This window comes from Sinocyclocheilus grahami, unplaced genomic scaffold, assembly GCF_001515645.1.
Source record: "Sinocyclocheilus grahami isolate Dianchi unplaced genomic scaffold, SAMN03320097.WGS_v1.1 scaffold1922.1, whole genome shotgun sequence".
Classification (NCBI taxonomy): domain Eukaryota; kingdom Metazoa; phylum Chordata; class Actinopteri; order Cypriniformes; family Cyprinidae; genus Sinocyclocheilus; species Sinocyclocheilus grahami.
In genome coordinates, this window is record NW_015507101.1 from 24,027 (window position 1) to 49,805 (window position 25,779).

A 25,779-nucleotide genomic window follows, 5' to 3' on the forward strand; every position below is an offset into this window, starting at 1 on the left:
AAGCCAAATTTGATGGTGTTTCTAGTATTTAAACCAGGCTGTTTAACACACCCCAAATGGTGCTTTGACCAATTAGATGTCGTCGTTGCTCGGGGGTTTTGTATATTCCTCCTCCCCATTCATAAATCAACTGTTATCTCATTATTCACATGATCCGCGTTTTTCCCGCTCTGGCAGAGTATACATTTTGGACATGATTTCTATAATAAAAATGATACATTTGACAACGAAGTGATTAGAATAAACGTTTCAAGCATGAAGATTCAAACACACACATACTAAACATGAATAGCAATTCTTAAACTATTCAATAGTTATTCAAAATACATTCACAATAAATGATTAAGACCTGATAAGTCACATGTAGGTTGCATACATAATATGGAGATATATATATATAGCAATGATTAGTTGCTTGAGTCCTTTTAGTGTCATTTAGGTGCATGGAAAGGCAGTTTCCGTGCCATTCTGTGAATGTATGAAGACCAGAGATTAAGAGGTCTGTAAGGAATTTCTGAAAGTCTGTTCTTTGTCGTGAGGTGGGGGAAAAGTCAATCCGAAGCTTGTGATCCCTATCACATGTTTCCATGAGATGGTCACGCTGTGCATCTCTTTTGACCATTATTCTTGATAACTTGCCCCAAAATTGACAATCTCCATGGACTTGTCAATAAGTTTTCTTTTGTGTTAATGTTGAAAACTGTTCTGTGAAAGAGTGGTTTAGGCTTGCTTCAGACCGGCTAGGGTCTGATTTATGACATCCTGTTGTCTTGGGCCTCTGTGGAATTTTTGTGCTCCTAATGTTTCAACCATGTTTGACCAAATCTTAGATTGTCTGAATCGGTCTGATATCCTACAGTCTTCTAGACTTTCTCTGCCTCTCCTAGACAGTCGTCTCTCAGTCCTGCAAAACTACATGTAAGAAGTTCTTTGCTACAAATCAATCCAACAGTTATGAGTTTGAGGGTGTACAACTTGTGTTACAGTATTTACTACACAGAATAGTAAAAAGTTCTCTCATCTTAAAGTACAGTGACTATGTGCTGAAATGATACTGTAGGTGTAAGTAGTGTAAAACCCCTGTAGGTCACTCCATGCAGCACGTTCAACTATAGAGCATTGTATTTCAACAGGAACAAATGTCCTTTGACCCCCCCCCCCCCCCCCCCCCCTAGGATTCATTTTCCAAAGCACATAATCACATGTGTTCCTGTTCATAATATCCTGGGACTCTGATTGGTGTGTCAACAGTTTTGTTACTGAAAGCTTACACATAGATAAATGTCTGCTATTTGGGTTCATATTGTGATGCTGGAGGTAATTATGTGTGTGCTTTTGTTGTCTGAATGAGAACGTGGTTAAACCTGTGCAAAATGAGGGCATTTTTGTGTAGAGTTCAGCAAAAAAATGCTGATCAAATTGGAACGTGTGTGAAAACAGGTGAAATGTTAAAGGTTGTGAGAACTGAATTAATGGTTTGGAAAGTTGGGCTAAATTAATCAGTTATAATGTGTTAGCAATCAAGAAAAACTGTAAACATTCAGACTTGAATTGCTCCACTAGTGGGAAAAATCCCTTGTTATAGAATTTGCATTTGGGACGGGGAGTATGAATAAATGCATTCAGTTTCACTATTGCATTATGAATAAAGTAATAGTCCTATAATAATTACAACAACTGATCCAGTGACATAAGAAAGAAAAAGATTAGCTATCAACAATGAGACAAATGATTAATAAAGATATAAACAGCATATTATAAACAACTACTATAATATAAACACTACTACTACAACTGACATAAATAACCATTTTACAGTAGCTTGATGTGGATCAAAGTTTAGTTCATGGCTTATCTGGTTGTGTTTATAGATGGATGGACGTACTATCAATCCAGTCTTTACTTCATTTCCTCTGAGACGAAGAGCTGGACTGAGAGCAGAAGATACTGTACAGAGAGAGCAGCAGATCTGATCATCATAAACAACAGAGAGGAACAAGTGAGTGAAGTGTGTGTGTGAACTGGTATATATGGTTTATGAGGACACAAATGTGTATAATGACATGGATACAACATAAACATAGTTTATGAGGACACTTCCTGTGTCCCCCATAAAACAAAAGGCTTTAAAAACATACAAAACTGTTTTATGAAATTCAAAAATTGCCAGTAGTTTTCTGTAAGGGGTAGGTTTAGGTGTAGGGCGATAGAAAATACAGTTTGTACAGTATATAACCCATTACGCTTCTGGAGAGTCCTCATAAACCACAAATTCAAGTATGTGTGTGTGTGTGTCTGCGTGCAATTGTGGTTTAGTTTCGAAATGAAAGATAATGTGCTGAGATGTGTCTGTGCTCATTTTATGAATTGTGTTATTGTTTCATGTCTCAGGATTTTGTGAAGAACATTTCAGGTGTTGCTAAAGTCTGGATTGGTCTGACTGATATTGAAGTGGAGGGCAGATGGAAATGGGTTGATGGCAGCACACTGACCTCTAGGTGAGAAATCACTGAACTGATTATTATTTCATACATGATTCTCACAGTCAGTATCATATCACACAGAAAGCAGCACTGAACATCTAACGCTGATCTGTTGATGCAGGTTCTGGGCGTCTGGACAACCGAATAATTACAAGGGAAAAGAGGAAGACTGTGCTCTAATTCATTCACCAGGATGGGCTGATTTTCCATGTAATGATAAGCATAAATGGATCTGTGAGAAGAGTGTTCTTAAATGACACATTTCAATAAATATGTATATAGTGCTTTATAAACATCGAAATATGTGTAATGATCCCATTTTACCTTATGATCCTGTTTGTTTGAATAAATGTTGTGACTGCACATGGATCCTGCTTTCCCTTATTCTGAAGCGGCCACGCTTTCACGTTTGTTTTTATTCAGTATATCAACAATAATTTATTCATACACAACACACATATCCTTTAATCTAATATCTAATTTATTTTACTTGCACTTTCCTCAACATCTCAGGATTTCAGAGCATGTGAGTTCCTGAACATGATGAATGATGGGATACGCTTAAGGCTCAGATATACTGTACTTAAGAGAAATCAAAATAATAAAAACTGGTGACTGTTGTGTCAAAGTGTATAATTATATGTTGTTTGATCCAATTAATTGAAAATGTAGTTTTAATAGAAGACATCTGAGACAATTAAGACAGCCTTTTTCATAACTACAGAATGTCTTATTTTTCAATAAAACATAAACCTAAAACACTGGTCAATAGCTTTGAAAGTCTGAACATCGACAGGAAGTTTCTAGTTAACCACAGGTTGAGTTCCTGTTCTGTCCATAATAGAAGAAAAGCTGTCAAAACATCTACTCATATTCTTAGAAATTAATATTCAGATAAATTACATAAAAATGGAATGCATTATAAATATCTAAAACCAAAATAAATATCTAATCTGAAATCACACTTCATAAAATGCTTTTCTTAGTATTTTTGTATTTTTTTTTGTTTTCCATTACAAATATCTAAACATTCTTAAATCAAGATGCAGTTACTTGAGAAGCAAAACAACTTGAGATATTGTCTTGTTTTCTGAAAGAAAAAATCAATCTTTTGTTAGTTTTCGCTAAACGCAAGAAAAATTAAGAATGTTTAGATATTTGTAATGGTAAACAAGACAAAAATACTAAGTAAGAAAATCATTTTTTGCAGTGCAGAAAAACAGTGTCTTATCAGTATTAATATTAGAAATGTGCCCTACAAAAACAGACAGGGATCTGTTATAGCTTCTTGTATATTACTAAGACACTGAAAACCATTATAAATATAAATGTTGTAATTATGAAGAAATACTAGGGTTGGGAGTAACGTAATAAGGCCTTGAGTAAGTGCAGGGGAAGACAAGCTTTCGTAATACTTTCTATGAAAACTTGCAAAAACAAAGGTTTTCATTGTTTAGTGACCAAATAATAAAGCTTTATTTATTCTGACAAACTCAACGTGAAGAAAGAACACGTGGTACAGAAACTGTTATGGCAGCAACATTTTGACGGGATTGACAGAAAAAAAAGTTCCTATTTCAGGGTTTCAATGTTTTTGTTGAGAAACTGTGGACAGCATGTTGGTAACCACATCCATATTTTGTGGTTATGTCCAAAATTAAGAAACTATTGGAAAGACGTATTTGATGCTCTTAAAGAAATCTTCCATCATGAAATCCCTGAAGACCCCATAGTAGCCCTTCTAGGTGTACGCCCAGAGAGCTAAAAAATCATTCTTAGAATGTTATGTGACTTGCTTAACAATCAGACTGCACTGTCGATGATCAAACTGCAGGAAAGCTGGTAGTGTCTTGTAATGTCTAATATGTTTACCTAATGTTTATATAAATAAAAGTGAGGTGTGCTGTGATTGGCCAGCTATCCAGTGTGTTGTGATTGGCCGAATATACCTCAAGCGTGTGACGGAAATGTTACGCCCCTCACCATACTGTTGATGCCCTGTCCGGCCGGAGCGACGAGACAAAAACATTCAAACCCATTATAAACGAGGCATTCCCTAGTGAAAAAAGTATACTTTATTGTATTTGTAATATATTCCGTTTTATTAGTACATTGCAAATATACTAACAAAAAAAAGTACTATCTTTAAATATATAAAAAGTATATTAGCATCATGCTTTTGCCTATTTTCACAACACAACTTTTAACACACTTTAAAATAATTGTAATTTAAAAATGAAAATATATTTTACAAAAATATACTTGAAATAAAAGTTCTGTTTATTTTTTATAAGAATATTTATTTGCACTTTACATAAATATATTGTATGAATATTTTTTAACTGTGTGCTGAAAATGATCTTTGTAACAATGCATTAAAAACATACTTTCAAAGTACATTATTAAAAAACCTGAAGTTGTAGTATATTTAAGTCACATTTTTTACTTTTACTTCATCATGCTTGGATTTCACTTCATTACTTGGAGATACATTGCTTTCAGAAAGTAATAAAACATATAAATATAGCAAATGCATTATAAAGTGTACAGTCAAGTAAACACTGTCTATATTGCATGGCCAAAAATTGAAGTTCACTCACTCTACATTAATATTATATCATTGCATTATTATAACATATAATTATAAACTGTATGGAGAAATAAAGCTGAAAAACATCAATTGGCATTGATATATGTATAAAGCTGCAGAAGTAGTTCCCCAGGAATCAGTTTTTAGTCTCTTTCAATATTGTTTGTAAGTGGAATGACATACAGTTTGTCTTTAGACCTAATAATTACACATTTACATTTGAGTGATTGAGGATGGACAGCAAATACATTAGGAGACACTATATAAATGTTGAGGATATATTTAGCTGAACATCTCTAAAAGACGTTCCTCGTCCACGCACGCTCTTTAGCTAAAACACAGAATCTGTTTGTGTTGGATGCAGAAGATGCCCCATCCTCACACTTGAAAGCCACCAGGGTCATAATTTGCTCCATCACTTAACTGTACAACAGAATTGATCCTCTTTAAAAGAGTCGTTTTACAGGAATGATAAAGAACACCTCTCACTGGAAAAAAAAGGGGGGGAAAAAGAAAGTTTTTTGATGCTGTTCACTTTATTTAAACAATTTATTTTGATTTAACACCATTATATCAGGTTTCCCGTTCAAACACAACTGCATCATGTTGAACAGACTTGAAACAACTTTTTTTGGCTTAACTCAATGTTTTCATATCGAAAGAACGTTTCAATCAAATAACTCAAAAATTAATTTAATGTAGCCTATAGCTTTTAGACGTACTATGGCTGACCACAAAATATTTCAAAGAAATGTGAACTTGCTCCATGGTTTCTCATTTCTTTTAAATAATGTTTTCGGAGAAAATATGTGTGTATAGAGTATAGGGCTATAGGTTATTATAACTAATTAAAAGCTAATCAAATAAATACATATATAAATAGTAAATGTAGTTACTATTGTTTATTTACTATATTTTACTGGAAAAAATGATTCATTGAATTTACTACTTTTTTTAATGTAAGTGGTTGCAATCAATTTATTTAAGCTACATTTAAATAAATAAAATTTAGTTGACTAACTTTCAACATTTTTTTAAATGTAGCTAAAATAAATTGTTTGCAACCAGTTACCTTAAAACAATTAGTATAATTTTTTCAGTGTACATAAATCTTTCCTATTAAGCCTACATTAAGCCTTTTTTAATGTAATAACTTTTACTTATGGCAAAATATATATTTTTAGTGTGTTTCCTAAAAAGATTCAAAAACCGCGCCCGTTATCTAGTCAGTCCCGTGACGTCAGCCCGTCCAATCACAGCTGAGCTGAGCTCACTCAAAGAAGAGTCACGAAAAAGAACAGCTAAACAATGCATTTCAAGCTTCTTTATTCCTATTTAAAGCACTTTTAAACGTTTAGGATTTATTGTCGTATCTTATTATTTAAAGATTAACCAGCTCAGCAATGCTAATGTTTTAGCTAGCAAAGAGCCATTACATCAAAGTTATCAACGGCAAGTGTTAAATATACAGTGTTTAACACCAGTTTGTCAGTGGGAAAATAAAAAATATTTTTTGTGCTTTTCTCAGTCGGACACAGACAAACAAGTCCGGTGATTTTTGTCTTTTAAACCAAGAAGACTGCTGACAGATCTAACCAACACTCGCGCCACAGAAACTAAAGCAGCAGGTAAGACAAACCCGCCCATTCACTATATTACAATAACTTTCAATTTTTTGTTAACTGTTATTTATGATCCGCTTCGTCATTTTCATCTAGCATATCCATGTGATGCTAATTAAGTTTACTAATGCAGCCGAAGCCCCTGTAAACACATCGGCTCGAGGAGCATTTATGATGGCTGTTTTGCTAACGTTATATACCATTTCAGACTGATATTTGCTCCTCACGTTTTTTAATTTGAAACTCATACTTGCATATCTTTTTGAAATCAATGTTTTCAGAGCAAAGGCAGCGTGGAGTGCTGGGATGTCAAAAGCAACGAGATGGCTGCAATACTATGGGACTAAAGTGAAGTAAGTTAAGTACTTTTAAAAGCATGTACTTTCGTACTTTTACTTAAGTAAAAACCTGTCTTTATAACTTTCATAGACTTCAAGACGCTTCACATGCGCTCAGAAACGGAGACAAACATGGGACGCCTACCATACCTTTTACCTTAGCATGTAATCAATGCACACCTCCTTTTGGGACAGACCGCTGGAGATATAGCTAATTTATTTGGAGTTTGTGTTACACTTTTAAGAAGGATGCGATGTCCGTTCTTGGGGCAACACATTTATTTCTGTTAAAACAACATGAAAAACAAGTTAAACAAGGAGCGCTTTTCGTTGCGTGTACACTGACACTCATCACATACCGAATGCTACTTCTGTTCTGTTAGTCAGCTACCTCAACAGAGTATTGTAACAATAACATGTCTGATAGTGCACATGTCTATGCGGATACATGGCAATGGACACATTACTCTGTATACCACACAATTATCCAGCAATACCTGCTCTAAATCCACAGACATTGTAACAGTGCTCACTCTCACAAGGTATAAAGGAAAGGTATGATGAATAACATCACTAAAGTATCACAAACTCCTTTAAAATGAGCACAATTAATGTATAAACTCAAACATAACTATGAAAATAACTATTTAGTATATATCCCCATTGCTCCAGCGTTAATAACGGTATGAAGCCGTATTAACACCCTTTTTGATCACCGTTTCAATTGTTTTTATTCACAGCTTTTAATCTTCTATGAAACATGCTAATTAACTGTCTTTGTTTCATGAACTAGATTTTAACCAAAAATCTTACTGGAATTCTTATTAACAGTACATACTGAATGTGCTTTTAAATGTAATGACTGACAGAGTGACGCTAAATGAAGCTTTATAGTGTTAATGTGTTATCACAGACACGTGTGTTTCTTTTGACTCAGATGTGAACGAACATTGATTAGACGTGTGTAGTGACATACAGCCTATTTAATTCAACATCATTCCTCGTTTTGCATTCTTATCTCAACTAGATGTATTTTCAGACATTTACTTCTCACTTTGCTCGTGCTGAAAGTTACTGGTCTTTCTTGGAGTGGATAACACTCTCGTCCTCCATTTTATGTACGACACTCTTGATCACGGTTAAAGTTAACATTTCTTAATATCTCCGGTGCGAACTACGACTCTATAAGAACACAGTACTGTTGGGCATTACTACAGTAATGATTATTGACAGCTTACCTGTTAAAACAACATGAAAAACACAAGTTAAACAAGGAGCGCTTTTCGTTGCGTGTACACTGACACTCATCACATACTGAATGCTACTTCTTCTTTCATCTTCTTCTTCTTTCAGGTTTAATGGCGGTTGGCAACTCATCTCAAAGGTGTGTGGGCATTAGACTGACATCAATAATGCCTGTTATGGTAACTTCTTATAGGACAACCTTTAACATTAACGTACTGCTATTTTGTTTCAGACAACACTAGTTTTAAGTCGTTGAAATTGCAGCAAAGCTAACAAACAGTGTAGCTAATCTCATGTTTTTTTTTCATTTGTACAGTGGTCATTGTTGTGTCAATTGACTTTGATGTTTTTAATGAACAGAGTCCACAATCTATTTGACTACAATAGGCCTTTTTCACGGACGTTGGAACGCACAGCTGTAGCAGCGTTTGTTGTGTAAGGGTTCTTCTGGCGAAACGGACTCAGGCGCGCTACTCTTCACAACTTCCCAGAAAAATCTACCGCCATTTACATCGGCGGATGTTTTTCGACTCGTGGGCCTTTATTCAATCACTCCGCACTCAAAACTCAACAAAGGATATAAGTTCTTCCACGAAAATTATATCTTTAATTACGAAGGTAAGTAATGAACCATACATTCCCATAGGAAATATTTATTGCTCAGTGGTTGCTTTTCCTAAGCTCAGGAGACTGATATATATCTCATATATCTCTTATTTTAGTATCAACGGCATTTCAGATGTTTCTCCTAAAATTCCTTAGGAGAAATGGAAGTAGACACAAATGAGACATAAGAAACATTTAAGAAAAAAAAAGAGTCAAAACAGAGAATGTGTTTGAAGAAACAGAATATCTCTTTATTGTCTTGCTGCAATCTCTATCAAGACTCCATTATAGGATTATTCTATTGCTCAGTGGTTGCTCTTTCTAACCTCAGGAGACTTAGTTGTAAGAAACATTTAAGAAAAAAAAAGAGTCAAAACAGAGAATGTGTTTGAAGAAACAGAATATCTCTTTATTGTCTTGCTGCAATCTCTATCAAGACTCCATTATAGGATTATTCTATTGCTCAGTGGTTGCTCTTTCTAACCTCAGGAGACTTAGTTGTGATTCTCATGTATTTCTCATTTTAGTCTCAACAGTGTCTCAGAATCCTTAGGAGAAATAAAAGTAGACACAACTGAGACTTGCGAAAGTTCGGAAAGAAAAGAATCCAAAATGACAGTGGGAGAGAAACGTGTGAGAAACATGGGAGATCTCTTTATTGTCTTGCTGTAATCTCTTGCAAGACTCCATTATAAAAATGTTTTACTGCTCAGAGATTGCTGTTGCAATGTTTTTTTTTTCACCTTTAACGGTCAGGACAGTAGGAGTAGAGACAGGAAACAACTGGACAGGTGAGAACTGAACAGGAGCAGGAAAGTACCTTTAGCTGGGATTTGAACCCATGTTGTCTGAGGTGCAGTTGTGCTTCATGTCGATGTGTTGCTCACAAGGCTATGGCTCTGACAGAAGTAACTCTACGCTCAGGATACTAAGCGCTGATTCTCTTATGTCTCATTAAGATATCAGCTTTGTCTTAAGATGTCTTCAGTTTTATTTTCGGAGAAATGTTAAACTTTTACTTATATTGTAAATACTAAAACTATCATTTAAATAGCATTAAACATTTCAGAATATCAAGGGTTACTAGTTTAAATGTTTAAATTTATCTTCAGTGTCCAGCATTGTATACACCACATTTTCCAAACACACTAGAAGTGACTTACAAGTGCAAGATGTTTAGTATAAGAGCAATACCTTTTTTAAAACAAATGTAACACTAGTGTACCAGTGGTTTTTTGTTTGTTTGTTTTTTTGCTTTGTTTAGTATAAAAATGTTGTCTTGAACAGCCCATTTTTACATGTATGTAAAGGTTATGGTTTCCTTTGTTAAATCACTGTGCAATAAAACACGGTCTACATAAAACAACTTCAAATATGACAATGCATGTATTGTCTTTGATTGAAATGGTGTGGATAAATGACATGTCAGAAGGAAGAAAAATAAAATAAATCTCTTTACCATTTCAAATATTTATCTTAGACAGAAATGAGGTTACCTTAAGATTGAATGGAAACTTTACACTAACACTGGTCTTCTTTAAAGCTTTAGAAGAGATCTCAACAACACCACACAATGTGCTCAGATATTTCTCCTTAGCTCCTTAGCTTAGATATCTCACATTTGTCTCTTTTAAAGCTTTAGAAGAGATCTCAACAACACCACACAATGTGCTCAGATATTTCTCCTTAGCTAGAGACTTTAGATATCTCACATTTGTCTCTTTTAAAGCTTTAGAAGAGATCTCAACAACATCACACAATGTGCTCAGATATTTCTCCTTAGCTAGAGACTTATGTACGACACTCTTGATCACGGTTAAAGTTAACATTTCTTAATATCTCCGGTGCGAACTACGACTCTATAAGAACACAGTACTGTTGGGCATTACTACAGTAATGATTATTGACAGCTTACCTGTTAAAACAACATGAAAAACACAAGTTAAACAAGGAGCGCTTTTCGTTGCGTGTACACTGACACTCATCACATACTGAATGCTACTTCTTCTTTCATCTTCTTCTTCTTTCAGGTTTAATGGCGGTTGGCAACTCATCTCAAAGGTGTGTGGGCATTAGACTGACATCAAAGGAGTGGAGAGGGAAGAGAAAAAAAAATCCCTATTAAACTCTTTCACTTAACCCAGTGTTTTTCAAAAATAACATTAATAAATTGCGTATTCTCCCAGATGTTTTCCCTAATAAATGCTCAAGTGTCATGCTTTGTTCATCCATTTGTGCCTTTAATTCTGCCCTATCTTCTTCATATTTTTTGCAGTCTAACAGTATATGCTTCACTGTCTCTTGTACATTACAATAAGTGCATAATCCAGTGGGATGTTTTCCTATTCTGTGCAATGTTGTCTTTAAACCAGTGTGCCTCATTCTAAGACGTGAGACTAACATCTCCTCCCTTGGGCTTCTGCCCTTCCTCATGCTTGTGACTACTTGATTTTGTATACTGTATAAATGACGTCCTGTATCCGAATGCTACTTCTGTTCTGTTAGTCAGCTACTGATGCGTAGTGTAAAGCTTGGGTGCCCCCTGCTGGCGAACCTGAATTTCACAACAACAATTTTACGCAGAACACCATGCAATCCAGTAATGCAAGTTAATGTCAAAATAATTTTCATTGTTCCCAGACAACAGTCATTACAGACTTCAAAATTTAAAGGGCCTTTTTTTTTTTATACACTCAGCGCTACATTTGCGAGAGAACAATTCGTCGGCGGATGGCACAGCATTGGATAAGGTCATTATACACATTCTGTCCGCTGTATGTTTTGATGACCAGTTTGACTCCTATTATGTTTGTGTTGTGAACTTAAACCCATATGTTGTGAATTACTGTAACTTTTTGAAACCTTCTCCATAGTTACCTAGTCTTAATCTTTTCTAATCATAACATTAAATGCATGTTTCACCCTGAATAAACCAAAGGGTTCCTCTTTTGTTGCTGTTTCTTAGAGTTAAGAATAGAGGCTGTTGTATTGCTGTAGTGTACTTTATGCCCATTGTGGCAAGATGATGCTTTGCAGTGTTGTGCTATGAAACTAATTTGATTTGACTTAAAACTCCTCTAGACCTCATTTGCTTTAGGTTTTTAAAGGCCTGTTATGGTAACTTCTTATAGGAATATCAAGGGTTACTAGTTTAAATGTTTAAATTTATCTTCAGTGTCCAGCATTGTATACACCACATTTTCCAAACACACTAGAAGTGACTTACAAGTGCAAGATGTTTAGTATAAGAGCAATACCTTTTTTAAAACAAATGTAACACTAGTGTACCAGTGGTTTTTTGTTTGTTTGTTTTTTTGCTTTGTTTAGTATAAAAATGTTGTCTTGAACAGCCCATTTTTACATGTATGTAAAGGTTATGGTTTCCTTTGTTAAATCACTGTGCAATAAAACACGGTCTACATAAAACAACTTCAAATATGACAATGCATGTATTGTCTTTGATTGAAATGGTGTGGATAAATGACATGTCAGAAGGAAGAAAAATAAAATAAATCTCTTTACCATTTCAAATATTTATCTTAGACAGAAATGAGGTTACCTTAAGATTGAATGGAAACTTTTGCTTGAGTCTCCTGCTTCTCAAACTTGTCACCTGAGACAAAAACACTAACACTCTCACAATGGTCTTCTTTAAAGCTTTAGAAGAGATCTCAACAACACCACACAATGTGCTCAGATATTTCTCCTTAGCTAGAGACTTTAGATATCTCACATTTGTCTCTTTTAAAGCTTTAGAAGAGATCTCAACAGCATCACACACTGTGTTCAGATATTTCTCCTTAGCTAGACACTGGATCTCTCACATTTGTCTCTTTTAAAGCTTTAGAAGAGATCTCAACAGCATCACACACTGTGTTCAGATATTTCTCCTTAGCTAGACACTGGATCTCTCACATTTGTCTCTTTTAAAGCTTTAGAAGAGATCTCAACAGCATCACACACTGTGTTCAGATATTTCTCCTTAGCTAGACACTGGATCTCTCACATTTGTCTCTTTTAAAGCTTTAGAAGAGATCTCAACAGCATCACACACTGTGTTCAGATATTTCTCCTTAGCTAGACACTGGATCTCTCACATTTGTCTCTTTTAAAGCTTTAGAAGAGATCTCAACAGCATCACACACTGTGTTCAGATATTTCTCCTTAGCTAGACACTGGATCTCTCACATTTGTCTCTTTTAAAGCTTTAGAAGATATCTCAACAGCATCACACACTGTTCTCAGATATTTCTCCTTAGCTAGAGACTCTGGATCTCTCACATTTGTCTCTTTTTAAGCTTTATAAGAGATCTCAACAACATCACACACTGTGCTCAGATATTTCTCCTTAGCTAGACTCTGGATCTCTCACATTTGTCTCCTCAAAAGTTTAGAAGAGATCTCAACAGCATCACACACTGTGTTCAGATTTTTATCTTTAGCTAGACTCTGGATCTCTCACAATGGTCTTCTTTAAAGCTTTAGAAGAGATCTCAACAACATCACACACTGTGCTCAGATATTTCTCCTCAGCTAAAGATTCGAGAGCTCTCACATTTGTCTCTAAATTTAGGAAATGATCTCAATAACTTTACAATGTGTGCACCAAGTCAAATGCCGCAATATGAGCTCAAACATTTCTTCCATATAATATGTATTAATAATCAAATTAGTCAATTAATAATCAAGACTGAGTCATAAGCCATTTATGTGCCTTTCAGCAAAGAAAGCTCCAGGGTTACATTTTCTATAGATCAGTTTTGATTAAGGCATCCGCTACATTACTATTTCCAACAACAAATTATGTGCCTTTCAATACTTCAATACCCCTTTATTTAGTGCCTTTCAATACTTGACTTGATGCACACTTTGTAAAGTTGTTGAGATATCTTCTAAAGCATTAACAGGAGACTAATATGAGACCCCCAGATTATTTAGCTAAAGAGAAATATCTAAGCAGTGAGTGATGTTGTTGAGATATCTAATCTAAACTTTTGAGGAGACTAATGTGAGAGATCCAGAGTCTCTAGCTAAAGAGAAATATCTAAGCAGTGAGTGATGTTGTTGAGATATCTAATCTAAACTTTTGAGGAGACTAATGTGAGAGATCCAGAGTCTCTAGCTAAAGAGAAATATCTGAGCACAGTGTGTGATGTTGTTCAGATCTCGTCTAAAGCTTTAAAGAAGACCATTGTGAGAGAGAGTTTTTGTCTCAGGTGACAAGTTTGAGAAGCAGGAGACTCAAGCAAAAATCTCCATTCGATCTTAAAGTAACCTAATTTCTGTCTAGGAGAAATATTTGAGATGTTAAATTGAGTATGTTGATTTTTCTTTCTTATGGGTATATAAATAAACCTGACTCGACTTGTTACTGATTTATCATGCAGCTCAAAGTTATGGGTTGAATATCTCTAATCTATTCTGATAAATCACATAGTTTTACTGATGATTTATTACCAACACCAAACCCAGGATAGAGCGTCTGAGTGAATGTGGTCTGAACTGTGTGGATTAGGCTCATTGTGTCAGAGACGCTGTAGAAGGACAGAGTTCCTGCACTGTGATCCACAAACACTCCTATTCTACAACTGGACACTACTGACAGATCAGTAACTATGTTATTGTGCCAGAATGAGTATCTTGAGGAAGAGCAGGACAAACTCCAGGACTGATCATTATGTCCAAACAAACACTCTTTGCCTCCCTTCCTGCTGATGCTTTTATATGACACTGAAATATCTACACCAAATATCCCACTCCACTCAATCTCCCAGTAACAGCGTCCACACACACTCTCTCTACACAACACCTGCTGAATATATCTATCAAATCTGTCTGGATGATCAGGATTTAGCAGGACATTGCGAGCACCAGTAATCACTCTGTTTTTCTTAGACAGACGGAGATGTTTATTCACTGTGTTTGGATCCAGAGTGAGGTGATAGGAATCTGATGGAGATACAACACATGACATTCATGAAATATAAATCTGTAAGATCTTTTAATGTATTTGAACTCTTCATAGTGTCTGTTCCAAGGTCTATCAGTGTCTCAGTATAGCTCATATCCTGTTCAAATAATCATTAACATGATCAAATATAAAACTATTGTTTTCTTTCACCTTCTACAGGAAGAACATGAAGAACCGTAGCGACTTACCTTTCAAGGGAACTCAGTGTTGCATCATGACATTGATATTATGGGAATGCTTCTGTGTGAGCCTGTGTCTGAAGCATGTGCAAAAACTTGCCAGTTCTATTGGCCAAATGTGTGGTCAGGTGAGGCCATTAATGTGTGTCACTGAGGCCATAAATAGGCACTTAAAAAGTGAAAGTGACATTTGGCCAAGTATGGTGTCCTATATTCAGAATTTGTGCTCTGCATTTAACCCATCCAAGTGAACACACACACACCCGGAGCAGTGGGCAGCTATATTTGCTGTGGTGCCCGGTGAGCATTTGGGGGTTCTGTGCCTTGCTTAAAGGTCTCACCTCAGTCTCACCTCAGAAGAGAGTGCTGTACATTCACTCCCCCCACCGACAATTCCTGCCGGTAGTGAGACTCTAACCCGTGACCTTCGGGTTACAAGTCCGACTCTCTAACCATTGGGCCACGACTGCCCGTACAACTGTCAACAGCTCCTTTCTCTTCAAAAAGCCATATGTTTGAGTGTTGTATGAAACTAAAATATTGTTTGTCTACCCTGTTTGGCTTATTTGAATGTATTGCCACCTAATAATTATAAGAAGTGTGTTCCGCCACATCCTTGTTTCTTAATGAGGGATGACAAGCACAATCTTTGTGTTATTTGTTTAAGAGTGGAGCATGCTCGATCAGCTCTCAAGGTATTTGATTCAGTTAAGGGAACTCTGCCGGACCACAGACTTAGCCCTCCATTCCACAAGGGTGTCTGCTCCCCTGGAAAAGTTTGGACACTCCCTTTTCAATGAATCACAAATAAAAATTAGTTCAGGAGTTCCTGTCAGCAAGCTGTTTCAGGGAAACAAAAGATTTACAAGCTGAAATCCAGAGAGAAGAAATGCTGATTCCTCTCTCAGAGCATTTGTCAGCATGGAAACTTCTGCTGAATGCCTCTCAGTAGGTCTTATGAACCATACAGAAAAGTTACAGAATTAATTTTGGCCTTTGACATACTCACTTTAATGTCATGCTTCCCACCCTTGTGAAGCAGAATATTCCTTTACTAATTCAATTCTCTTTTGGCAAAAGGGGCCATGGTACATGTTCCTCTTCCCTCAAGAGAATTAGGCTTTTATGGCACTACTTTCTGATTCCAAATAAGGATGGGGGGTTGATTGCGATCATAGATCTGCGGGCCCTGAACCATACTCTGGGGACCTACAGGTTCAGGATGCTAAAGCTCAAACTCATTGTGTCTCAAATTCAATCAAAGGATTGGTTTGTCACAGTAGATTTTCATGTAGAAACTCTTATCACAACACTAGGGTTGTCCCCGACTTAGGATTTTCATAGTCAAATCGGAATTTTCGAATCTTGCCGATATTCGGAATCATATGTTTTGGGGGCGGGGCAAAATACATTACCAGGGTTGCCAACTCTCACGCATTTGGCAAGAGACACACGCTTTTAGGCTCTGTCTCACGCTGCCCATGTAAATCTCAAGCCAAAGTGACAACCCTGCTTGCGATATGAAACAAAGTCTCAGCTTAGAAATTTTGTACGTTTTAATACTAAATTCTAACAATAAATACCGTTTTGGCACACTTAATGTGGTGTAAATCGTAAAATGTAGCGCTTCAGTTAAAGCCAGAGCTATTGAAAAACAGAGTTGCGACAAGCTTTGCCGCGTGGTCACGTGATTCATAGAGCTCTCCAAACAAACCAGCATTGACAATACATTTGAATGGGTTTAAGTAGGATAGATGACAGCTTCATTATACAGGTATTGTCACGAATCCGGTCTATGAACTTCCGTTCATTCATCACCAGAGGTCACCCGCTCACGACATGGACTCTCACACTACACAGACTGTTACATGTCACTCCGGACTACAGTTCCCATCATCCATTGCACTGATTGCACACAGCTGTAACCAATCACACGCTCACCTGAAAGCTATTACACACACTATATAACACCCACCCAGATCCTGCTCAAGTGGTATTGAGTATTGTTCTGCATTTTTCACTCTCCAAGTGTTAGCTGCTTTACCGAGCCATTCCGTGTTTCTGTTTAGTCTCTTGTATTGTATAGCGTTTATCTCTCTCCTAGCGATAGCTACTCTACGGAGCCAGTTTCTAGTTTTCATAGTCTTGCCTTGTCTGTTTTCCTGTATTCTGATTCTGCCTGTGTATTTTGGATTAACCCTTTGCTTGCTGTTTCGGACCCTGTTTGCCCCTGCCTGGATTATTGCGGTGTACCTGGATTATAACTCTTTGCCTTGCCTTGTTGGATACTGTTCACCGTCAATCGAACCACGCCTGTTTACAGGAATGCTCATGTGTTTTGCCTGTGCCATACCTGTTCGCTGGTGTTTTGACCCTGCCTGTGTTTGTGACCACATCTTTAAATAAAAAGCTTGCATATGGATCCACACGTCTCACGTCTCCTTCCCCCCCCATTACAGGTATTTGCAGCAATTTTTGGTAAACAGTACAGCATATTATGCATTGATTACTACGTTGACGACATCTACAGTATCATTTTATTCTGGAGAGTGATGGAGAGGCAACATTAATATGGTTTTTTTAACCCTCAGGTATTGCTTACTTATAATGTGACCATACAGCGTAACTATTTTTCAGTTAAATAAGTGGTGTATATTTTAGTTCAATCATGGTTTACCCGCTAGGTACCTGTATGGCTCTTTACTAAATGTATCTAGAATATTTGTTATTGCTATTGCAGTTCTTCATTTGAATAAATACTTAGACATGATTAGCAGAGGTGTAAAGTATTGGAGTAAATGTACTTAGTTACTGTACTTGAGTATCTTTTCGGGTACTTTGTAGTTGTACTGAGTATCAAAGGTATTAGCAACTTTTACTCTTTACTCCACTACATTTCTGAATGAGTATCTGTACTCTTTACTCCACTACATTTGAAATGAGTGTTGCAGTTACAAATTACATTTTGCATTGACCTAGCTGGCAGTTTATTTCTGCTACAAAAGACCTGATACTGCCTGCTACAGGTCACTGCAAGTACTGCGTTTTGCCCTTACTCACCCAAACTTGTCAACAAGGCTACTTTATGTGAATGATTTTCATGTAGAAACTCTTATCACAACACTAGGGTTGTCCCCGACTTAGGATTTTCATAGTCAAATCGGAATTTTCGAATCTTGCCGATATTCGGAATCATATGTTTTGGGGGCGGGGCAAAATACATTACCAGGGTTGCCAACTCTCACGCATTTGGCAAGAGACACACGCTTTTAGGCTCTGTCTCACGCTGCCCATGTAAATCTCAAGCCAAAGTGACAACCCTGCTTGCGATATGAAACAAAGTCTCAGCTTAGAAATTTTGTACGTTTTAATACTAAATTCTAACAATAAATACCGTTTTGGCACACTTAATGTGGTGTAAATCGTAAAATGTAGCGCTTCAGTTAAAGCCAGAGCTATTGAAAAACAGAGTTGCGACAAGCTTTGCCGCGTGGTCACGTGATTCATAGAGCTCTCCAAACAAACCAGCATTGACAATACATTTGAATGGGTTTAAGTAGGATAGATGACAGCTTCATTATACAGGTATTGTCACGAATCCGGTCTATGAACTTCCGTTCATTCATCACCAGAGGTCACCCGCTCACGACATGGACTCTCACACTACACAGACTGTTACATGTCACTCCGGACTACAGTTCCCATCATCCATTGCACTGATTGCACACAGCTGTAACCAATCACACGCTCACCTGAAAGCTATTACACACACTATATAACACCCACCCAGATCCTGCTCAAGTGGTATTGAGTATTGTTCTGCATTTTTCACTCTCCAAGTGTTAGCTGCTTTACCGAGCCATTCCGTGTTTCTGTTTAGTCTCTTGTATTGTATAGCGTTTATCTCTCTCCTAGCGATAGCTACTCTACGGAGCCAGTTTCTAGTTTTCATAGTCTTGCCTTGTCTGTTTTCCTGTATTCTGATTCTGCCTGTGTATTTTGGATTAACCCTTTGCTTGCTGTTTCGGACCCTGTTTGCCCCTGCCTGGATTATTGCGGTGTACCTGGATTATAACTCTTTGCCTTGCCTTGTTGGATACTGTTCACCGTCAATCGAACCACGCCTGTTTACAGGAATGCTCATGTGTTTTGCCTGTGCCATACCTGTTCGCTGGTGTTTTGACCCTGCCTGTGTTTGTGACCACATCTTTAAATAAAAAGCTTGCATATGGATCCACACGTCTCACGTCTCCTTCCCCCCCCATTACAGGTATTTGCAGCAATTTTTGGTAAACAGTACAGCATATTATGCATTGATTACTACGTTGACGACATCTACAGTATCATTTTATTCTGGAGAGTGATGGAGAGGCAACATTAATATGGTTTTTTTAACCCTCAGGTATTGCTTACTTATAATGTGACCATACAGCGTAACTATTTTTCAGTTAAATAAGTGGTGTATATTTTAGTTCAATCATGGTTTACCCGCTAGGTACCTGTATGGCTCTTTACTAAATGTATCTAGAATATTTGTTATTGCTATTGCAGTTCTTCATTTGAATAAATACTTAGACATGATTAGCAGAGGTGTAAAGTATTGGAGTAAATGTACTTAGTTACTGTACTTGAGTATCTTTTCGGGTACTTTGTAGTTGTACTGAGTATCAAAGGTATTAGCAACTTTTACTCTTTACTCCACTACATTTCTGAATGAGTATCTGTACTCTTTACTCCACTACATTTGAAATGAGTGTTGCAGTTACAAATTACATTTTGCATTGACCTAGCTGGCAGTTTATTTCTGCTACAAAAGACCTGACACTGCCTGCTACAGGTCACTGCATGTACTGCGTTTTGCCCTTATTCACCCAAACTTGTCAACAAGGCTACTTTATGTGAATGTGAGTTCCTTAGCAAGTATTTGTGAATCAGAGGTGTTTTATGTATGAGATGAGGACATTGCAGCCGGCAACGAGGCCCAAACAGCACATCCACTGCTAGAAGGCTTTGACTTTTTAATTTGAATATTGTTTGTTCTAGTTTTTCCATGAAATACCTGCACATAGATCCTTGCCTCTGCCTGTTTTCCGCAGCTTCTCCACAACGTTACAGTTTTTCACTGGCATGTCTCTTTGACTAGTGCTTCTTTGAGCCTATATTTAGTATAAGTAAAATACTTAAGTACTGTTAAAATCAGATACTCTAAGACTTTTACTCAAGTTGTTTTGGAATTGGTGACTTGTAACGTGTAGTGGAGTAATTTTCACTGTAAGGTATCTGTACTTTTACTCAAGTATGGTTTTTAGGTACTCTTTACACCTCTGATGATTAGACACTGTTTTTAAATGAGAAATTTAAAAGTTAATAACTTAGGCTTACATCTTTTTTTAAAATAATACTCTCATAATTACACACAATGAATGTAAGCAAATACTGAATTTAAACCAAGTTTAAAATGGTGCTATAAAAGGCATTCAACTGGATTCAACAAACGGGGGAAAATGTTTTATGTTTTGATTAAAAGATAGTTAACATTAAATGGCAACAAAACCCTAAGAATTCACAAATTTTTTTACAATAGTGCTCTCATTATAACATTATGTATATGACAGTAGTTATTAATATTCTGCATTTCTGTTTTGCCACTGAAGATGACCAGCAGAATGAAGTATTTGATAGCAGGTTTTTAATCAATGGGATTTAACTTTTTAACTCTCTCATACAGAATACGCTTCGTTACTTATACAGCATAACATTAATATTCTACATATAGGCTCTCTACAAAAAGGGCCCGAATACATTAACCTGTCTGCGCGGCTCTGAATGAACTCCTTTTGTGGACATGTTCTTCACGCAACAACATACAGAAACACGACAACTAAACTCTAAAAATTCACAACGTTTTATTATAATAGTGTTCTCATTATAATGTTATGTATATCACAGTCATAGTTATTAATATTCTGCATTGTTGTTTGTCCTGCTCGCACTGCACGCTAAAGAGATAATCATTGTACAATAAAGCGCTTTACTGCAGCACAACTCAACCAAATGCATCTTATACGAGATAAATACTATATACACGATATACAGTATCTCACAGAAGTGAGTACACCCCTCACATTTTTGTAAATATTTTATATCTTTTCATGTGACAACACTGAAGAAATTACACTTTGCTACAATGTAGTGAGTGTACAGCTTGTATAACAGTGTAAATTTGCTGTCCCCTCAAAATAACTCCACACACAACCGCTCTTGTGTCTAAACCGCTGGCCACAAAAGTGAGTACACCCCTAAGTGAAAATGTCCAAATTGGGCCCAAAGAGTCAATATTTTGTGCGCCTGTAAGGATAAAAGAAACTAAAATACTTTGATCTCCTGAGAAACAAACAATACACTGGCATCTTCAAGACACCCCACAGAGGGGTGGTGCAGGAAACGCCTCTCTCACATATGCATCGGTGCCTTTTCATCTCCTCCCTCCACTGGATTCACTCAAACTGGTCAAGAATATAATGTTCTATACGAATGCAAATAAGATTTACAGTCATGTTTTACAGTCATGTTGGCATTCATGGTTCCCTCGATGAACTGTAGCTCCCCAGTGCCGGCAGCACTCGTGCAGCCCCAGACCATGACACTCCCACCATCCTGCTTGACTGTAGGCAAGACACACTTGTCTTTGTACTTCTCACCTTCTTTATGTAGAGCAACAATTCTTTTTTTCAAATCCTCAGAGAGTTCTTTGCCATGAGGTGCCATGTTGAACTTCCAGTGACCAGTATGAGAGCGTGAGAGAGATAACACCAAATTTAACACACCTGCTCCCCATTCACTCCTGAGACCTTGTAACACTAATGAGTCACATGACACCGGGGAGAGAAAATGGCTAATTGGGCCCGATTTTGACATTTTCATTTAGGGGTTTACTCACTTTTGTGGCCAGCGGTTTACACATTAATGGCTGTGTGTTAAGTTATTTTGAGGGGACAGTAAATTTACACTGTTATACAAGCTGTAGACTCACTACTTTACATTGTAGCAAAGTGTCATTTCTTCAGTGTTGTCACATGAAAAGGTATAATAAAATATTTACAAAAATGTGAGGGGTGTACTCACTTCTGTGAGATACTGGATATAAACCAGCTGAAATGTTTTGAAATCACTTGTATCTTACCTGATCGAAAAAATCCAGACTTTCACTCTGCCTGTGTCAATTTGAGTCTTGTTAAAGATTTAAATCCCTGCCGCCAAGATGCTCCTCTGTCGGTTATGAACTATGGAAAGTGAAACTTAAATCTATAGGGGTGGTTGGATTTATTCACGCACGTTAAAACTATTTATTTGAAGCTTATTTCTTTTCAGATTCTTATTTACAGAATTATTTTAATAGGCTGTATATTAACTTATTGGGAGAAAACTGGTAGTTATATGTGAAATCAGACATTTGAGCACCCCCATATAGCAAAATGGCATGATCATAACACCCTGCGAATATTCGACTGTGAGATTGGTAGTCGAATCAGGCTCCTCCTATCGAAGCATCGAATCGTCGACTATTTGGGGTCACCCCTACACAACACAGTAAGTTTCTCAGGTTTGCTTTCAGGGACAAAGCTTACAAGTATTCAGTTCTCCCTTTCGGCCTGGCCTTGTCACACCACACTTTTATGAAGTGCATGGATGCAGCACTGGCTCCATTTTGAATCCAGGACATCCTTGTAGTATTTAATTAAATTGATTACTGGCTCATGTTATCCCTGTCACAAAAGTTAACATTTCAACATCAAGATGTTGTTCTCACTCATCTAAAGTGCTTGGGATTAAGACTGAACAACAAAAAAAAAAGTTCTCTCTCTGAGTCAGATAACAAATTTTCTCAGGGTGATGTGGGACTCAATCTCCATGCAGGCACACTTGTCTCCTGCTGGGGTCTAGTCCATATTTACTGAATGAATGAAGTCAAGCTAGGTCAGGAGATCCCTGTCAGCCAATTTCAGAGGCTGTTGGGTCTCACTGCTGCCACTGCAACGTGATACCTTCGGGGCTGTTATACATGAGACCATATGGTTTCCACCCATTGTGCAGCCCTCTGAAAAAGACGAGGGTTACATGCAGAGGGCTTTAAAACCTTGGGTCCCATCATGAGGAAACTTTATGCCTGGAAATGGTATCTCTTTGAATTGTGGTGCAATCAGCACTATGGTAATTATTGCCTGCTACACCTAAAGTGTGTGTGACCACTGTCTCGGTTTGCCACATCCACATTGATGGACCATCTGTGTGAATGGAACATTCCTTATGATTAAGCATTCCCCATTATCTCGTTTTCTGTGTGGTGCTGGTGCCAGATGGCTGAGGCCTATCTGCAGACTGCAAGTTCCTTCCTGGAATCTTTCTGTAGTCCTGGACGGCTTATTATGGGCCCAGTTTAAGCTGTTTGAGTATTTTCTGATTCTTAAGGTGGCTCTGTTACTGGAGTTGACTTTGCTTAAAAGAGTAGGAGATTTGCAGACTCCCTCAGTTGCCCCTTTCTGCTTAAATGTTGCCCGTGTACTGGTCAAAGTTATAATGCACTCAAGGCCTGATTATGCAGATGCAGATTCTCACGCAGATGCATTCCCATAGCATCAAACTGGGTTACATACATAGCCTGAGATGTTTTTCTGCTTATTTTCTTGGTGACTTACATTGTAGGAAGTCATTCCTTGTCCTGGGAATAATGCTGGTGAAAGTGACTGTGGAAATCAACACATACAAACAGTGTTATTGACTTGTCAATATAAAATGTTCTCTGCATCCATTCCTAATCCATTTCTAATATCATGTTCTATGTAACATTAAATGGTGGAATACTAATTTCTGAGAGCAGAGAATCTTCAGGACTTTACCTTTGTCAGAGATCTTTTTAAACTCTTCTTTGCAGAAATCCTCCATTTTTTCTTTCAGCTGACAGAGAGATTCTCTCATGCCATCAAAAGAGAAGACAGAATTGAAAGGATTGTCAATTATGTCTGTAGATTCAGGAGGCACTGAGAGAGACTGGAAACTCTACAGAAAACAAATAATAAATCATCACATTCACACTTCAATCAATAACCTGCACTACTAAAGGTTTGTTGATTTCCTTGGCCACGTGTCATGCTTGTCACGTGATACACCACAGCCACTATAGCTCTGTATGAGTGATGCATCGTTTTTATTTATTTTTTTCTTTTTTATTCAAAATATTTACAAATGTGTTAACTATATTATGAAATGTCTAAAATTCCTATTCTCAAATATGTGCAAGTAAATGCATGTGGTTATTTAAACACCTTTATAATGGTCATGTTAGTTGATCTACAATGGGCAATGGGTGCCGCCACGTTAGTTTGCGCTGAATGAGCTGTCAGATTTACAACACATAAATTCATCCTTTCCTCCTAAAACCATGAAAGTATTTGGTTTTGGCGGAATTGATCTGCAATCCTGCTGCTGGCCAAGAAAGAATAGCTTACCTACTGCACACAGTACTAGCAGTAGCTTAGAATGTAGCAAGATCAATGTTTCAGTAACTCTGAACTGTGAGCAGAAAACACAGAGACAATCAATCATAAGTACAAGGGGTTTAATAAATGAAACTACGGCTAGCATACAACTAAACTAAGTAAAACACATATATACACAATTAAGCAACGTAAGGAGAGAGAGAGAAGAACAAAAGATAAACTGCTGGAAGATCAGGCTCAAAAGAGATGAGTTATGGAGAGCGTCTGTCTCAAAGGGTTTGAGCCATGATTGGTTTAGGTTAGGATCTTTCCACTCTGCTACCGGTCACACCCCTTCTTGGTGGACTGACCAATTCAGAGGTGTGATATTTGAGTGTGAAAATGTTTCTTTGTCTCACCCGACACCCTATATGCATGTCTATGGGTGCCTGGAGGATTTGTGCAGTATTAACCAGAAATGTGTACACTGGTTTTCGGATGTTCATTGAAGTTTTCTGTGTCTCTTGAAATGTGTCCATGTGTCCAAAAAAAAAAACAGTTGTGGGACTATATTCAGTCAGAAATCACATACTTTTCATTCCTGAACTTTTTACTGTTCGTTATTTATTATAAAGTTACTGGTTGACATGGCCCGATCTCAATAAAGTTTACTCACGTCACGCTTTTGGTTCGTGAACTGGATCTTGCTGTGAATGCACACTGTCATGTGAAGGCTTGGCCAGACCCGGTTCCAGAATTAAATCACTGACAGTGCTCACATCTATTTATCTAGCGCGCTCCCTTTATTATGGCTAAAAAGCCATCACTCATCTTAGTTGATCGCGATCTCACAAAGTTCCGATATAATCAATGAAGCTCTCTAAACTGCACAATGAATCTCTTAATTTACATCGCGTCTGCACTTTGTTACTTATGAGGTAATTCACGAGCGTGCAAAAATGCACTTGATAAAAACTCTGTCAAACTAAAACGTTTCTGAATGGACATTGGGTTCCAAAAAAATCAACAGATATGTCTGTGATTATCTAAATTGCTCAATGCTGCAAAAACCTGTTGTAAACAGAAACTTTGACGCTGTCCAGAGCAAAAACGCGAATACACACAGGAGAGTTTGACAGATCTTCAATTGCTCTTGCTTTCGTTTGAGAGTTTTTAGCGCCTGGGCTAACTGCTAAGGGTTTTAACTGCCCCCCCCCCCCCCCCCCCCCCCCCCCCCCCCCATCCCACCCCACCACCCACCCCCCCTCC

General features: G+C 37.3%; 2 protein-coding genes across 2 annotated transcripts in view; one reads left to right on the top strand and one right to left on the bottom strand.

Annotated features, from left to right (window-relative positions):
• The first annotated feature begins 1,846 nt into the window (after positions 1 to 1,846).
• On the top strand, positions 1,847 to 2,740 carry LOC107573352 (CD209 antigen-like protein C). Its single transcript, XM_016259794.1, has 3 exons — positions 1,847 to 1,999; positions 2,392 to 2,498; positions 2,605 to 2,740. Exons 1-3 carry the CDS (start codon positions 1,847 to 1,849, stop codon positions 2,738 to 2,740), a joined length of 396 nt encoding a protein of 131 aa, XP_016115280.1.
• A 3,852-nt stretch (positions 2,741 to 6,592) lies between these two features.
• The window catches only part of LOC107573354 (tripartite motif-containing protein 16-like), a 22,044-nt gene continuing 2,857 nt past the window's right edge, over positions 6,593 to 25,779 (bottom strand). The window contains exons 4-7 of the mRNA XM_016259796.1: positions 23,932 to 24,091; positions 23,731 to 23,778; positions 14,318 to 14,833; positions 6,593 to 6,674 (exon numbers count right to left, since the gene is read on the bottom strand). Of these exons, the coding sequence (XP_016115282.1) occupies positions 6,598 to 6,674; positions 14,318 to 14,833; positions 23,731 to 23,778; positions 23,932 to 24,091 (801 nt within the window). The 3' untranslated portion in view covers positions 6,593 to 6,597. The remainder of the gene's footprint in view (positions 6,675 to 14,317; positions 14,834 to 23,730; positions 23,779 to 23,931; positions 24,092 to 25,779) is intronic.